This window comes from Acomys minous (assembly GCF_964271855.1).
Source record: "Acomys minous genome assembly, chromosome: 4".
NCBI classification, from domain to species: Eukaryota; Metazoa; Chordata; class Mammalia; order Rodentia; family Muridae; genus Acomys; species Acomys minous.
In genome coordinates, this window is record NC_140486.1 from 125,684,509 (window position 1) to 125,702,777 (window position 18,269).

General features: G+C 42.2%; 1 protein-coding gene across 2 annotated transcripts in view; it reads right to left on the minus strand.

Annotated features, from left to right (window-relative positions):
- Positions 1 to 7,143: 7,143 nt before the first annotated feature.
- PJA2 (praja ring finger ubiquitin ligase 2) overlaps positions 7,144 to 18,269 on the minus strand; it is a 56,659-nt gene continuing 45,533 nt past the window's right edge. For both annotated transcript variants that reach the window (XM_084778116.1, XM_084778115.1), the window contains 3 exons: positions 13,699 to 13,813; positions 13,233 to 13,354; positions 7,144 to 9,652 (listed from right to left, as the gene is read on the minus strand). In XM_084778116.1, coding sequence (XP_084634242.1) covers positions 9,527 to 9,652; positions 13,233 to 13,354; positions 13,699 to 13,813 — 363 coding nt within the window. In that variant the 3' untranslated portion in view covers positions 7,144 to 9,526. The remainder of the gene's footprint in view (positions 9,653 to 13,232; positions 13,355 to 13,698; positions 13,814 to 18,269) is intronic.

Consider the following 18,269-nt stretch of genomic DNA (forward strand, 5'->3'; position numbering starts at 1 on the left):
GGCAAGCTATGAGATTTCATCAATCCAAATCCTGACGGATTCAGGGAGCCTCGTGTGCGTGTGCGCATGCGTGAGCGCCCTAGGCGTTCAAGTACCCATGCTTGTATAATAGTTGTGAAAAACAAACAAGCATAAACAAACAATCTTTCTGAGCTCAGAGCAGAGCTTTGGAAGTTAAAGGAAGTAGGCCCTGAGGACCGTTGAAGGAAAAGATGAAAATGATAGTCTGCCTTTATCCAGTGCTTACTATTGAGATCTTGGAAGAATCTGAGTAAGTGACATCTCTCTATCCCCTTCAGACTCGACACAGACTGAAGGTCAAGAACGCAGGCTGGGCGGTGGTGGCGCACGCCTTTAATCCCAGCACTCGGGAGGCAGAGGCAGGTGGATCTCTGTGAGTTCGAGGCCAGCCTGGTCTACAAGGAGAATTCCAGGACAGCCAAGGTTACACAGAGAAACCCTGTCTCAAAGAACAAAAAGAGCCAAAACAAACAAACAAACAAACCAAACAACAACAAACAAAAACAACAAAACAAAAACAAAACAAACAAAACCAAAACCAAAACCAGAGGCATGGCCAGTGGCCAGTGCAGCAGCAGCTTTGTTGCGGACCAAAGCTGACGTGCAAGATCGGTATGGGTGGAGGAGACATGGAAATGAGACCGCAGGCTGGCGTCTCCAGAAGCAGAATAGTTCTTTTAATCGGAACAGTTGGAGAACACCACTCCTGGGGAGCGGAGACTGTGCAAGTGGCATGGGAGGCTTGGGGTTTTATACTGCAGAAAAAGGGGAGTTTTGGGGGTGAGGGTCAGTGTACAGTCTCCAAGTGGTAGATAGCAATGGGGGTTGGGATGCTCCGTTATCAGAAGCTTGTGGGGTGGGGGGGGGTGGGGGCAGGGACGGGGCGGGGGAAGGGTCATCCTGACAGCCCACAGGTGTTTTCAGTGGAGAGTTTCTCAGCCCACCTGTTAGGTCACTCATTAGCCCTTCAGAGAAATGACTCATTTTAGTGGGCGCATGGCCTTCTCTGGGACTCGCTTAGGGCAACATTTCCTGTCGGCTTTTACCTATATGATCTATTTGACTGCAAAACTCTGGAGCATGTGAAGTGTTGCTGTTTCCCGATGAAGTCTTGGGGCAGATAAAGAGTGCTTCTGGACTATGCCCACACAGGAGGAGTGCTCATCCCGGCCACACACCATCAACGGCTCTCCAGGGCCTGGGTGCACAACTCCTGATTAATTTCCTATCTCCCATAATGATTTTAGGAAAGTATATTTCACATTGGAACACCACAAGACTTCCTGCTTCTGTAGCTGTGTCGTCAGTACAGTGGAGGAACGGACTAAAAGGAGAAGCATTATCGTTGATGTACAAGAAATGCTAGCCGTTTATCCAGTTCAAGACAGCCTACGAGGGGGCAGGAGAGCACTGCCGGTCAGGGTCTGCCAGTCCTGGGAGTGACAGGTTGTGTAGCCTAGGATGAGACAGGCTCACACACTAGGCCTCCTACAGGGCTGGGGCGACAGCTCTCCATGCTACCTAGCACAGGGAGTGGCACCACAGGATAAAGAATGCCTTTTGCCATTGACTTGAGATGGACCTGCCCACCCACAGCTCAAGCTGAGCCCTGAAACTGTTTTGTGTCTGACGAGAGAGTCAGTTTGAGTCAGTGATTCTAGAGCTCGCTGTCACGCCAGAGAAACAGGCTTCTAGTCAGCAGTGGAATTCACTCTTTGGACCAGAGCCTGTGGACAAGAGCAAGCTGTGGACAGGAGTCCAGGGAGACAGACCCTGGGACACACACTAGTTCTCACACAGACATCCTAGTGGGAAGCAATTCCAAGGCCCAAGAACTCAGCCGTTGCGGAGAGGCACTTGCTCACTCTCTTGAGAGAGGCATGGAGATTGGGAGACGAACATGGCAGTGTGTGCCCTCCAGTGCTCACCAGAACCAGCCACTTCCTGGAAGACAAGGTGTAGAAGAGGCTATGTGTCCCAGCAGAGGAATGCCTGCCTTGTGGGAGGAGACAGAAGCGTGTAAAGGAACAGAAGTGTTCCCGCCCCGAGCTGACTAGGTGCCAGACTCTAAGAGCGCCATTTATACTAATAATGACACATCCCCCTGTTCTGCAGAGGCAGCAGGCACATGGAGACTGGGGAGGAGGCATAGCAAGGATTTAAGCTCAGCAAGTCTTGCTGGTGAAGGGCAGGAGAAAGGGACGGGGTAGGGTAGTGAAGGGAAGCAAGCAGCTAGTGCCCTGTTGCCTCTGGGAGTGACTGGAAATACCCTTTAACCTCTTCCGCTGTAACCAGGAGTGTGAAAATGTTGCCTTCCAGACCTGCAAAGCAACCCTCAATTTGCATTTCTACTTGAAAAGAAAAAAAATAAATTCTCCTTGGGTGGGTGAAACTCAGCTTCACTTTTGGGGGCACCATGGCTGAGCTGACACTAACAGGTTGCCAGAGAATGCGGTTACTTAATTTACAAGGCAACCGCTCCTTTCCCTGTCTTTTAAGAAACCCCAGCAGGGTTCCCACTTTAGGAAGCCATCACAGCTCCAGGGGTTATTACTAATCAGTGTTGTCATCCTTATAGATCTGGGAGTTCCAGCCTATACCTTTTTTTCATAAGGGCCAGCGGACTAGCAGGCTTCCAGAGAAGTGGCTGTTTCAGCACCCAAACCTCTGAACTTAGAATTGCTCCCTCCCAACCACCCCAAAGAGGCAGAAAAAAGAGCTCCCCTAGGGCGTCCTGTGCCTACTGTTTTCCCACCTTGTCTCCGAACAGGCTGGAGGTTAAGTGCAGACTGGGACTCCGCGGCTTCTTTACTAACCTACCCATAGCTGCTGCCTGACACATCAGAGGGTGACAGTGGGCACAAAGTAGACTTCTGACAGTGGAAAAGACATGTCTGCAGCCTGAGTCCGAACCTTCAAGTCCTAGCTCCAGCATTTTCTACGACTGTGATCTTAGGCGAGCCACTGTTGCCTTCACAAAATGAGCTAGTAAAGCAGTGATTTCCATCCTTAATTAGAACAAACAAACAAACTGGTCTTAAGTACCAAGTGGTCCAGGAATAGACAAATACCTTCTGCCAAGTTGCTTTGGCAGCACTCTCACAGCCTCCTATGGTGTCTGTTATTAGAGATGAGCAGCCTCTGGGTATCCACTAACCAAGGAATAAGCTGCCTGGGACAGAGGCCAATCAGGGCAGGGCAAGACTTGTAGTGTGGATTTCCTAGGCAGGAGGCAAGTACAAAGAAAGTTACAGCACTAGACAGATCCCTTCCAGAAGGGTTAGCTGTATGGCTGGTGGTAGCTGTGACTTTAATCTGTTGGCTCCTTCTGGAGGTCATCAGACTGCCTACTTCTAAGATGTTGTTAGGATTAACCAAGACCATGCATGTAAAAATGATTCCAAAATATTCTCCGAGTATAGCAGATACCCAGTAAATGTTAATGTCAAATATCCAACTTAACTTATAATCAAATAGCTAAGTAAAGAGAGGCTCAGCCATCCCTTCTGGTTCATTTTTGGTTAACATTCCGCTGGTGACAAGGCTCAGCTTCCTTCTCTCTCAGCCTTGCACAGTGGGTTTTTGTGACCTTTGCTGCATTAGCAGAGTGAGGCCGTGTGTGTGTGTGTGTGTGTGTGTGTGTGTGTGTGTGTGTGTGTGTGATTTGTGTCTGGATGTCTTCTGAGCAACTAGCCTGGGTAGCTGCGTTTGGTACTGCCTTTCAGAAGCAGTCCTAAACATGGTTCCCCTCAGGTCAGAAGACAGATCTGTTTCCTGCTCTAGGGCAGGGATGCCAGTAGCCATCTCAGAAGCACAAGTTTCCTAAGCTGATTTCCTCAGTTGTGACACAAACCTACTGACTGTATGGCACTCACTGCCAATAACCTCCGCACCATCCCTGAGATCGTGCGGCCAAAAGCAACTGCTGCAGTTAGAATAATTAGGCTGGAAGTCAGTCAGTAGTCGCTGATCCAGGTGCCTCACACATTTCTGTTGAAATCTAAGACCCTCGAAAGTTCCTGACAGAGTGAGAGGAAGACCTCAGTGAAGTAGGAGGCTGTGGCTGTGACGCGCAGGACCCATTTTGCAGCTTTGTAGTGTGCTGCTGACACAACCGTATTTGACAGCTTTGTGTGACACACTAGCGGAAGCAGGCATCTGCACAGCATTTAGTCCCTGGGCTAGTGTGTTCCATATAGCTTCTTCAGCTGCTGTGAGAGGCAACATGAAGGAAGTCTAGCTAGCGACTTTCAGAGGTTACTCCTTGTGAAGCCTGTAGGTCAGCCAGTCTGTAGTGAGCTGCTATCTGTGGTCACCAAAACTTTCACTGTGTTTCCCACCAGAGAGTACTCTGCCAGCTTTGCTTCAGAACTGTCTGGCTTATGCTCCACTTTGGGGTAAGACAACCTTAGTGAAGGCTTATGGGAGAATGTCTTAGAGCAAAGGGAAGTGGGAATGGTAAAAAGTAATGCAAGGCAGATAAAAATGAAACCCTGGCTTCTGTTTCACCCCAGTGCCGCTGCTAGAAAAGAAATTCTCTTAAACTGCGGTGGCTGTGAGACATCACGGCTGATGAAGGGTGCATGTGTAACTTCCTAGAGACCTCCAGTCCAGCCCTGGGTCCTTTAGCTTGAGAGACTCTCTGGTGGCTAACACGCCCTTGGGGAAAACAGCACAACACCCTCTAAGGCCCTGAGTGCTGGGTGCTAGGACAGAATTCTTACAAGTCCCTCTACAAGGGGATAAGCTGGGGCTACATGCAGTGTCCTCGCTGCAATGGACTAGGCATCTGGTACACATTTAGTAAATTGCTTACGTTAAGGTTATATAAATAATAATTTGTTGGCTTTGATGATGTTTCTTGGCAGATTTAGGTATGATGAGAGTTTGACATGTTCTATGCATTATTTTCACAAGTTTATTACAAGTTTGGGCATGTTGTTTCAGGCGCCATTTACTCATTTAGATGTGGGTTGCAAACAAGTCCTATTTTTGCTTTTCTTCAACATGATCAAATATGAGACAAGAACTTGCTTTCCAGGTAAGACTTTGAGAGCTCCCCACTTCCAACTTTATATGCTTTAAGTGTGAATTTAAACTAAATTAAGCCTGATATTCAGGAGAAAACCAACCTAGCACACCAAATACCAGGTTTAGAGGTCCTGGGCCCAACAGAAGAGCCAGATCACACGTTGGGCAAGCTCCAGGTTTGCCTGAGAGGCCCTACCTCACCAAGATGGAAGAATGACTGAAGATGTCATGTGCAGTTACACACACACATGAAAATGGGGGAATTTTAAAAAAAGATCCTGAGTGGTGCCAACAGTTGTTATGATACACTGTAATGTGTATTACCATACTTTAACTGTTGAGTCATCCCTCTGGGCCCAAACTTTGACTTAATGAAAATTTCCTGTCAAAATTTGAACCCCTGGGGTGATTATGGCACATCCATAATTTTACATGTGTAATGTTCATCAAGCCCCAAAGGCATTCCTAAAAGCAATTTTGGAAGCCAAGCACTTAATAGTCCCCTTAGAACTGTGTATAAACTTGTGCATGGACAACAGTACAGAGCCTAATTAGATTTATCACTTTATAGCAAAATTAGAGTAATTATGTGACTTGTCAATGTCATATTACTTTAAGACAGACCTTGAGCAGGAAAAGGTGGGCTCCAGAAATTAAGAAGAACTTGACATTGAAGACTTATGGAACCTAGAACAGCCTACTAAGCAGATGGCATATGAGCAACAGGAAACAGTGTCTGCACCAGTTTTGTTAAGGAAGCATTTCCAGCTGACTTCCTTTCCTTTCTTAATTTAGTACACTAGCAGATTAAACTATTTTCAAAGACATCTTTAAAACATGGCAAGAACTTTGTCATGTCTTTTCCAGGAAAGGATGAAAGAGAGGCACACAAGGTGACTGGCAGTTGTGTGAACTAAGCACTAGCCTATCAACCTAAGGGGTTGTCTACAGTGCTATGCTTTGTGCTCCATAGTTACTTGAAAACAAACAAACTCCCCACCCAACATGGGAAGTATGCCTCATCAAAGCTGGAGCTAACAGAGTCTGAGAGGGTGCTTCCATGTTAACATTACTGAGGATGCGAACCGTCCTTCAGTTAGGTTATGAAGAGGTGCTGGCCTACGCATGGCAACGCCTGTGGAGTTCGTCAGTCACGCCGTAAGCTTGCCTAAGCATGATCATCACAACCAGCTGCACCTACACCTCCAGAGTAATTTTGAAATTGGCAAAAAGCCCCCGAACCCTGTACTTCAGTTACATTACAGAAGAACTGTTCACCTTACAGGCAAAACACGTCAGCAAATGATCAAAAGAGGCAGACTTGGACTGGTATGGGTCAGATATAATGTGACATTTAAAAATGTGAAGGAATCCTGAGGGAGGGTGTGAAGAGGCAGAATTTTTTTTCTAGTTTTATGTTTCTATAGAGAATCTGAATGATGCTGTTTTTACAGTGGAATCCTGCCTCTGCAGGGGTACAAGGTGGCTGTAGACCAATGGCTGGACAAGAGGATGCCCACTTTACAAGTAGTTTTGCACTACTGCAGGGCATAAGCACACCACTGCGATTCTTATCTCTAAGACTAGTTTTCTAGCATGTTTATTAGGAAAATTAGAATTCTAACCTTTCTAGACAAAATTGTTTTTGCTTAATAATGTCGATACAATCTACTATGCAACCAACTCAGAAATAAGCCTCTGAGCCCTCTGTGAGCCATGAGAGGCTGTTCTCAGTGGCATCTTTGACAGCAGTCCTGCATCTGGTTTGATGACAGCCACTCAAGTGAGGAATCACGGAACTTCAAGAGTCTCCACAGTCTGAGTTAGCACAGCAGCTGCCAGGCTCTGCAGAGAAGTGTGGGACTGCTAAGACGGTCAGGCAGGGAAGGGTAACAGTTTTTCTGTCAGAGCCCGCCTCCGCCTCCGCCTCCGCCTCCGCCTCTGTAAGTGACTATGTGCCCCTCCTCCCTTCTGCCCCGATTTCTCAGAGAAAAACCCAGTAAGCTCAGTCTGGAGTTAAGAGTTGTGCTCTTTGTTAGTGACTTTGAATCTTTTTGGGATTGTTGTAGAAGTGATGATGACACAATTAAATATTAGAAATGACCACCGAGTATATCCTGTTTATTATTTATGATTTACACGGAAAATGCCGGGCTGGGATTGTAGAACAATAAACCAATCATTACAGTTAGACCTGGGCTTTTGAAAACCTTGCATTCCACTTTAACAGCTCATATATATTTAACAGCTTATATATAAATCCATATCACAAATAATGTTAAAAGTTAGTTAGCTTAGAGATAAACAACTAAGAAACACAAAAGAAATCCACACGAGTCGAACTTTAAATATCAGCATTCATATTACAAGAAATAAGAAAATGTTCAAAAAATTAAAATTAGGCCAAGTAACAACATAAAATAGAGAAATAAGATAAAAGGCATTTTATTAATATTTTTACTATTTCTAATTTACCTTCATATATTCTTAAATTTTCAAAAGGATCCAGGATAAGATCAAATAATATATTGGGGTCTGAACTTGTCAGCCTCCGCTTATATACTGGCTTGTTACCATCAAAGTCCTAAACCTTCATTTTCTTTTTAAAAAAATGTAAAGCAAGTCTTATTCAGCTTTCTCCTTCACAGCAGCTGTGTATGTGCAGCAGGAGCCAACAATGAAGGGTGCTAACAGATGGAAAGCAGGAAAGCACAACAGCCATCTTCATTTCTTCATTCAACTCTCTGGGTGAGTTTGGAACCAAACCTCTTAACAACTGGTAGATAAAAGCTAAATCTTAATAGGCAAAGAAGAAATATTTTCTTTGGGACAGCTGCTATATAGGAGAGTAAAACCAAGGTCCCTTAATACTGACTAAACATAACATGTAGCTTGTTACAAAGCAATCTGCAGCAATGTAAGTTTAATCAGTAAGTGCCACAACTCATCAACAGTACATAAAAGAAAACAAACAAACATACGATCCACCAATTTCCACAGTATACACATGGGAACTAATGTTAATGTGGTGTGACTTCTTGACACTAACTGATCATCAGTGAAATATAGAATGGAAAGATCACAGAGTAGAAAACAAGCAAAGATTAGTTTATACAGCATTGACTATATACATCAGAAGGAAACATGCCAGCTAGAGCAACATTAAGGCCTGAATGTAAGCATCCAAAGTCACAGAAGCCCCAGAGAACCCCTAAATTACAAATTCACCACATTACTTGCATGCAATGTTCACTTTTGTTTTACCCATAAAAGGATACACAGTATTTTGCTGTAAATACCAGCCACATTTACAATATATGCAAAAATCAGAATGCAAGAGTTATGTTTCTTATATTTAAGCCTCAAATGTGCCAACGGTGAAAATTCATTTATTTTCAAGAATGGAGACAAAAAAGAAAGAATATAAATACTCAGATATTACACAAATTAAATGAAACTGTGCATTTCAGGAGCTATATAAATATTCCTGAACTAGATGAGCAGTGGACCAGCTGGCTGTGCACTCACTGTGTGCTCTAGCATTGTGCCTTCCAGCCCACTGTTCCCTAGTGTTGACAGCAGGCCTCACCTGTAAGCTCCTACTACACCCATGTGATCGCCTAAAGCTGTGCAGTTCTTATTTGGGGTGATTGATATAGTTACAGACATGACCATGTGCAAATCTTCAGACCTTCTAAAATATTTCAGAAACCAAGCAACCTTTACCTAACTACATCCAACTTCTTAAACAAATATGTCAAGAGTGTTCTGGACCTTCAAGTATTTAATGAGTAGAAGCAGACTGGAAAGGGCTTAGACAGTGTTTCATAAGGCCACACACACACGTACCTGTGCCGAGCATAGCGCACATCAGATTACTCACATGCTTTACGAGCCTTTAAACACATCCAATGTTCATTAAATATCTTATTACATGACCATTTCAGGAGGTTTACATCTGAGATGTAAATTTTGGTGTTCTGGTCAAAATTTTAGTCTCTGTTTGGCATTCTGACACTTTAACCATCTCAGTATTATAAACCAAGAGGTTTCGATGTAGCAAAAGCAAGGGGACCAGTGAAAAAGCATGCTTTAGAATTCAATTTATTTTCAATGAAACCAAATTTTACTACTGTTGTGATCACAGTCTTCACATCTGATGTGGAAAAGAGAGCTTCTTATGATCTCTAAGTGGCAGCACTTCAGACAGAGATGACGACTGACTTTACAGTGAACACCAACATATCCAACTAAAGAAAATGGATGCACTGCTTCAACATTCAGCTTGAAAATGTTTAGTATATTCTGCAAACCTAAATTCAGTTTAGAAAGGTTAATATTCTCTTTCTAAACCATGGCATATACTATATATAGCATTTTAAATATATTTATATGTAATTATTTGCACATCAGACTTAGAAGGAATTTGCAGATTTACTGTGATAGAATTTAGATCTCGTCTCAGTGTTGTGGTTTACGGGGCTTCTGCGGGGTTGTCACTTGCAGGTGGGGCATCAGGACCAGGTTCAGGGGAAGCAGCTGCAGATGCTTCAATAACTGCGGGTGGGAAATGACGGCGACACACAGGGCACGTTCCCGACTGCAGGGGGGGAAAAACAACAAGCCAATTAACAGTCAACAGAAGAAATAAACTAACAGCAGTGTCTTTATAGAACAATCACTACCTACAAAGAAATTCAGTTTAAATTTTGTGTATATGTGCATGGGCACATACACGCAGGTGCCCATGAAGCCATCAGTCTGTTAACTTCCCCAGAGCTGGAAGTACAGCAGCTGTGATCCAGTTGCCATGGGTGTTAGGAACCACTCAGCCCCTCTGTAAGAGGCACATGCACTTCTAACTGCTGGGTCATCTCTCCAGTCCCAGATCAAGTATTTAAAAACAAACAAACAAACTAACAAACAAAAAACCCAACAACAACACCTCATATATACCCATGACATAAAGACAAAATTTTAAAGCCGTCTGTTTAATGCCAGACTCCAGTTTCTTTGAAACAAAACAGTATGCTATGATCATGTTCATACCTTGGATTAAACTCATTTCTTGTTCACTGAACTTTGATTTAGAACTTCTACGCTTGGCAGGGATGCTATTGTCAAAGCTGAGCACAGAATCAGTGCTTGCCCTCATAGAGGTCACAGTTAAACTTCCTAACAACCTGAGGCAAATGATTATTTTATCTATGAGGCATCTAAGAGACATCACACAACCCGCTTACCAAATTATAGCCCCGCCAGGCCTTCCCTTGTTATGTACATGTATGAGAGCCTCATTCTAGGTAGACAGATATGATCAAACAGATGGACTTCATTCAGACTTTACTTACTAGCCAGGTAGGGCCCTTTCTAAAAAGAGACAAAGTCATGTGCCTTCCAAATAGCAAAACAAATCAACCACAGCCCCGGGAAGAAGGCAGGGAGGGAGCACATTTATGACCAACGGAAGGCCACCTGGTAGATGATGGATCATTTCCTTGCAAATCTGATCTTTGTCCAAATACATCTCCCTGAAAGAAGGGCAATGAAGCTATCACACTGTTGAAGGTGACAAAGAATTTATCTTAGGAACCTTTTCCCAGTGGTGGTTTTATACTAATTGTTTCCTTAGAGGACAAAAATTAGATTGTTAGCCCATGCTGTAGCCAAGTCAAGTACACTGACTGCGTACCTGCCACAACGGTGGCCGCTCACAGCAGCACCCGGTACACAACGAGTGGCTGCTAACAGCAGTACCCGATACACAGGTGCAGTTTGGGCCTAGGATGTCCTAGCTATCTCCCCTTAACCCTGTGGCAGTCACTGGAGCAGGGAGCAGAGCACCAGCACATTTCCCGGTTCTCTGAGGATTACATGGGTAAATACAGTGGAATCGTCTAGAGTCAACTACAACCGACTGTATCTCCTACAGCTCCTATAGTCGCTCATCTCCTTAGAGCACCTCATCTTACAGAGGGTACGCAGGGGGCCAGGTTTCAGGAACAAATGCACAGAAACATAAGCAAATGTACAGAACAGAAGAAATCGGAAGAGTCGGTTGGGGCCTAGAGCATAGTAGGATTTGAAAGCCAAAACAGAAACCCATTATTCTGCAAGTGAAAGAAAATCACTCTCAATATCTCTCCTCTTTAAAGAAAAGGAGGTAATGGGACCAGAGCTGCAATTGAAATGTTAAGACAAAGAATGAAGTGGGCAACTGCCACAGGTAAGGACGCGGAGCTGGAGGGGCTGGCTGAGGAGTCACAGGCTTGGATACACAGCACTGCAAATCTGGTAGCCCGGATTCCTGCTTTCCTACTGGTTTCAGAAATATTTTCTGCTGACTAGCAACACCTCTGCTACCATACACAGGAACGACAAGTTCTTTCCTACCTAATTCTGACCTTAACTGCTGTTAACTTACTTTTTCCATACCAGGTGTTTATGTTTTAGGTAACATGTTAAATAATATGCACTATCTAATTCAACTTTATTTATTTATTTTTGTTTTTTTGAGACAGGGTTTCTCTGTGTAACAGTCCTGGCTGTCCTGAACTCACTTTTGTAGATCAGGCTGGCCTCAAACTCACAGCAATCTGCTTGCCTCTGCCTCCCAAGTGCTGAGATTAAAGGGGTGCGCCACAAGCCAGCCCTAACTTTGAGGTAGACAGATTATACCATCTATGTTATAATCTACATAATGGCAAATAAACAGATTAAGAAAAAAAAAAACATCTAGAATGCCAGAAGTCTTTCTTTTTTTTGTCAGAAGTCTTAATAACTTGAAACACATAAAATCTCTACTTATCAATTAGCAATCATTTTGTTAACAAGCAGTTTACTAAAGTTGGCCTATGGGTCTTTATAACCTGTACCATAAATTAAGCTTATTTTTGCCATTTCATTATTTAACAGGCCATCTCTAATTTTTACTGATATTGATGATGTAATTTACATTTATAACATTTTCTAGGCACTGAATGCCTCCTAGGCACTAGTTCTCACAACACTGCATGATATACATATCATTTTAACAATGGATACTATTAAATTTAAAATTAAAAAGAAAAAGCCAGCAGTAATTAGGTATCCAACCCTCAACTTCAACTCAAAAGAGCAGTGCACCTCAGGGAAATTTTTGTGTTCCATGAATCCAACTCTAAAAGTATTTGGAACAAGTCTACAACAGAATGTATAGACTTAGTGCTACCACAATCATAAATTCTAACCAAAATCAATTCTTTTGGAGGAGAGAAACATATGAATAAAATGTTTTAAAACTTGGAACAGGAAAAAAATATTCAGGAGTAAATTAAAAAAAATATTATGTACTGGAAAAAACTGTACAATACTGTTGGAGGAAAAACAATAAAGAAAATCAATCCCATAAATGTCAAAAACTGGGGAAATCACAGATGTGTCCACTGGAGGGTGGGAACACTGGCTGTTAGAGGCAAAGTGGCGGGTAAGGGAGACAGAGGAAGATGTCAACACATTAGAGAGCACAAAGCAGGTCTCCATTCAACCACAGCATAGGAGGCAACAGCAGTAGAGTAATGGGCGTTTTTAGGCTTCAGACACTTCAAACAGTTTTAAGAAGATAAAATAAGAGTCAAGGGAAAAAACCAATAAAGAAAAATGGAGAGAAAGGAGCAAGAAGAGGAAAATAGGCAAGAGGGAGCTATGACCACAAGAAGAAAGCTAGGAAAGTGACCTGAGGATTCTAGTAAGCTGGACGGTAAGGTAGTGCCCTTCACGGACAGCAGGGATCACGGCATGTAAGTAGAACTCTTTATTTCTTATATAACTCAAGTACATTTAAAATTATTGGTTAGTCTTTTAGGTATAAAAGCTAGAAGAGGGGCCACTTGATTGGTTATTGTATTTCTCTCATCTTCAGAAACACCTGTGCACACCTGCAGACTACTTTTTTATGATCACAGTGCATGCTCTGAGTGGTGTAAAAGTATCTTTGGAGATACTTCTGAAAACAACTGCAGGGCTGTGAATGAAAATCTATCAAATAGTTATTGTTGTCTAAATTTCTACAAAAGGTAATCAATCTTTAATGTGAAATACTGTATGTGTCTAGATAAAATAAGCTTAAAGGTCACTATTATTATTAATTGTAGGAGAAACTACTGAAGTGTTAATTTTAAAAAAGTACATCTGAAACTCACCTTCTGTAGCCAAATTGAGACACAAGGCTTATGAAAGAAATGATGGCACGGCAGCTCTGTTGCTATGTCATCCTTAATGTACTCGCTGCAACAGATCGGACAGCACTGCTCCTGCCCAATAGCTGAGAACAAGGAACAATGCACATTTATCAAGCACACAAGGCTCAACAGTACTAACACTAGCCACATACGACAGCTGTTAAAGATGAAAGATGCAGAGCTTTATCAATTAACTGGCAAGCATGATTCTAGCATATTTGTTGGGAATTAAATTAAACATTCCTGTTTTGAAAAGTTCACTGACTAAACACTTTGCCTTTATTGTTTTATTAAATATTTTCTATTTGTCAACTTCTGGCTTAAAAAACAAAACAAAACAGTGATCAATTACTTCATCTCCTAGGTGCCCCAATAATAAATCAAAATATGCAACATGCCACCCTAAACTTGAGAACTTTGACCTTACCAGTATGATCTTCTAGAACAAGAGTTTCTGGGAGTCCGTCAATGCTCTCCTTACTCGCTGGTGGGTTAGCCACCTCAACGTCCACTGCAAGAGATTCTAAGTGTGCCAGCGCAGTCTGAGCAAGAGAAGCACAGCTGTTAGAAGGTTCTTTAAAATAGCAATGGGAACCTATTTTTAAGATGTCTCAACTCCTTTCCCGTTAGCTCCCTTCCAAAATTACTACTGCCACAGTCACTAAATCAAATAACTGTGCACTGTGCACACAGGCACACAGCACTCATGCATACACCACACGCATACACATAGCACATGCACTCACGCACAAACACACACGCATACACACAGACACCCACACACGTGTGCAGAAAGCAAACCTGTAAGACCTATCTTGTCTCAGCAATCATCTCCTTGCTCACTGTAATTGCGTTTTTCAGACAATGGTTATGCTTCCAGCTTGAAAGCTCTTGTATGAGATCAATAATATCAGGAAAAGACACTAGAAAAATGTACTTCATGAGAGAACAGGTCACAGTTAGACTACCAAATGTTTACAATGTGAAAACCAACAATTGAGCCCTGCGGTTTTCCCTACTCACACAGAATGAGCACACGCACACGGCTAGTCAACAAGTGTCACTAGGTTACCTGGTCAGCTCCTTCAGAGGTTTAACCTGTGTAAATGATTATTCTATGAAGACTGGAAAGAACACATGGTCACATGACAATTTAGTACGCATGATCCTCTCTCTTCTACAGAAGCACTGGGAGGCAGGCTGTGCCTCTTTCTGCACGCTGGTTTTAGTACGTGTTCTTAGTGCACCAGGTGCTGCTTCCTGTGCCTGGTACTTTCTGTCCCTCCTTCAGCTCTTCCAGAAACCTATGCTGGCAATCCCAATTCCCAGAGGTATCTTCTTTCTGAATTGCTCTGAATCAAGATGATACTTCACAGCTTATTACTTGTTGGCAGCATATCCTACCACTGCATTATTCTAGCCTAACGCTTTGTTATTGAGATGGCTATCAAAACTGGGCCTCCTTCCTGGCAGGAATGCAAAATGTAGCCAATATAGAAAACAGTGGGAGAATTTTTTCCTTCCTCTTTTTTTTTCTTTCTTTTTGCCTGCATGCACACCTGCATACCAGAAGATCCCATCATAGATGGCTGTGAGCCACCATGTGGTTGCTGGGAATCGAACTCAGGACCTTCAGAAAAACAGGCAGTGCTCTTAACCTCTGAGTCATCTCTGCAGCCCAAGAATTTCTTAAACACTCAAAAACAGATTTACTTAGCCAGGCAGTTTTGGCACATGCTTTTAATCCCAGCACTCGAGAAACAGATGCAGGTAAATCTCTGTGAGTTCAAGGCTGGCATGGACTACAGACCAAGCTCCAGGGTGGCCGTGAGACACACTAGAAACCCTGTCTCAAGAGCCGAGGGAATGAATGAAAATACAACGACCGTGTTGCCCAGCAATTCTACTTCTAGGTACGTACTCAAAATACCTGAAAGCAGAGACTAGTGTAGATGTGTCTGTACATCCATGCTGGCCAGTGCATTAGTTATAATGTCAGAAAGTGGGAAAGCAGGAGCAAACCAAGTGTTCACTGAAACACACACACACACACACACACACACACACACACACACACACACACACACGCTCTCTTTCTCCTAAGAATTAGCTTTGAAATGAAATTCTAACACATATTAGCACATAGATTAATCATAAAAACATTATATGAAATAAGCCAGTCACATAAGAATAAACACTGCACTAATTCATCTGTTTGAGGTACCAAAAGTAATAAAATTCATAGGCCGACGTGGAAGAACCAAATGTTAGTTCTTCCATGTCTAAAAGAGATACCAGAACCAAAGCCAGAAAAGGAAGACTGAGGACAGTTCTTCAGACATGTAGGTGCAGGTTAATCTACAAAATAAATAATTCTAACTGGGTGTGGGGGTTCAGCTACTTGGTACCGAGCTTGCTTTGCAAGCATGAAGTCCTGAGTTTGAGCTGGGCCCAAAACCTACCTCTGAAAAAGAAAACAACACTGAGCATGATGGTGTGTAACTACTCCCAGCACTGAGGCCTCGGGAGAGGCAGATGGATCCCTGGGAACTGTGCTCAACCAGTCCAGCCTACTAAGTTCTAGACCTACTAAGTTGTCTAGAAGCGATCTCAAAAACAGTTGCAGGACAATGCCCAAGAACCAACACGCAAGGCTGTCTTGTGATCTCCACATGAACCAGCACATACATGTGTACCTCACACATATGAATTGATGAGAATTGCATGTTTAAAGATTCTAACAAATGTTTAATACTCATCTGAATGACCTCCACAGACTTAAGGATTTCTGAATGATTAAAACTAGGTTGACTGTTGATTTAAAGTAAGCCATGAATATAGTCCTGAAAGCTTACCATTATTATACTAAATATTATGCTACCTGATTTAATACAATCTTTTATTGTTGTTGCATGGAAGCTTTTAATTTTTCCCCATCTTTATAGCATCACAAAGCTCACTAACGCATGCTCTGTTGGGTCAGGATGACCTGAGTGGCCATGGCCCCATGCTTCACATTTACCCATTTATCCTAAGGCTGAACAATCTATGACCTCATTGCTATACCACCTGAAGTAATCTTTCCTGACACTAAGCTGCAAAAATATGCACCTATTATCCAAGTATAATTTGGTTCTCATTTTTCTTATATACTAAGAAAGCCTTTCTCACACTTTATTAACTAGTAACTTACAGGTATAAAGAATTAAGGTCTACATGGATTCCAGCAGAAAAATAAATCCTTTAGGAGATGTAAAAATCATCTGCTTTAAATAAAAACAAACAAGAACCCCAGCAAAGTAGTAGCAGTAACTTTCAAAAAATGTTACGTAAGAACTTCGTGACGATCTATGCTTAAAGTCATTCCCTACTAATTTATCTGTTTGAACAAAATTTCTCAATCATACACTCTTAAAGATAAAAAAAAATAAAATTTATACTGAATACGTTTCACTCTAGGAATAAACTCAAAAAGGTCCCTCCATTTCATTAAGCCATGTCATTTCCAGTAAAGTTTTGTATTTAAGTGCTAGCAAAACTTTAATTTATCTCTCAGTAACTGAAATTATAAATGAGAAACCTGTCACTTAGTTTAAGCCATTTTTCTGCATTACCTTCTTGAAATCGCATTTTCATTGTGTGTATATATGTAGCCCATGTGCACGGGTATGGAGGTCAGGATATACCTGCCTGGAGTTAGTTCTCTCACACAACCTGGTGGGTCTCAGGGTTGAATCTGGTTGCCAGGCTAGGTGGGAAACACCTTTACCCACTGAGCCACCTTGCCAGACTTGAGTTAAATTTTGAAAACATTTTCTTTACAAAGATGTATAAGCAGTATTACTTAAGACATAAAATGAAACCATTATAAATCATGCCGGCTTCTTGTTTTTTACAATTTTTGTTTTATTTCAAGATTACCAGTGTTAAGTTTTTTAAAAAGTTATTTCAGTTCCATGCTTTAAAACTAACTAAATATATCCTAGACATGAAAAAAATTGTTTCTGCAGTGTGATAAGAAAATAGAATTATCCTGATAATATAGATGTAGAATAACTCGATCAAAATCACAATCAGTAATATAGAGTCCTAAGATGTGATGGGACTGTTAGCGCTGCGGAGGAGGGAGAGAGCTGGAAACACCAGGGCAGAGAAGTAAAGACAGCCTTGAACGTGCCACACTACTGAGTTCTCATTAGCAGAATCAACAGCGGATGCGTTCCTACAGTCCTTCCTGCTTTGCCTTTACTCACACTACTGGTGCCCTTGTGCAACCTGCCTCTCAAGACCAATCTTTTTAGCTCTTCTTCAATCATGCCACACTGCCCCTTAGTAATAAATAAAATTTACATTATTCCCAACATTTCTCCTTTTAAGGACACCTCCACAGCGAAGAAAGTACAAACCTAAGATGATAAAAATTAAAGATACTTTAAATATTGTGAAACTACATCCTAGCATAGATTTACTTTACTGTGCTGACCCAAACGTTACGCTGCTCATGGAAGTGAGCAACCTTACTCTCCATTACTATGTCCTGCCGCAAGCTCTCACACCACACCATCACTGTGCATACGCCAGCGCTGGGAAGAGGTCCTAAGCACATGCTGTTTTCATGCTGTTGGTTGCTCTGGTTCATACTATTTCTGCTATGGTGAAATTTGAGAACAAACTAGTAGAACATAAAAGAAACTAATGCTCTCATGGAAAATCACACAGACGCCAATCTGAACTGAACTTTCTACTCTGAGAATGTCAAGATACAGCTTTGTCAGAATGCTCCTGGAAGTCCCTTCTTACTGATTCGTTTCTTAACTCTTTCTCATTCAACTCACCAGCACTGTTGGTTTTGTCTGAATCACTTCATGACTAGTGGTTTAAAGAAAGATTTATTTCAATGAGGTTCACCAGTTTAATGGAAACAAATGAAAAAGCTGGGCTTTTAATTTTGGAAAATACATTTCAGAATAAGTTTGTGTGTTTCAGTTCAAGAAAATT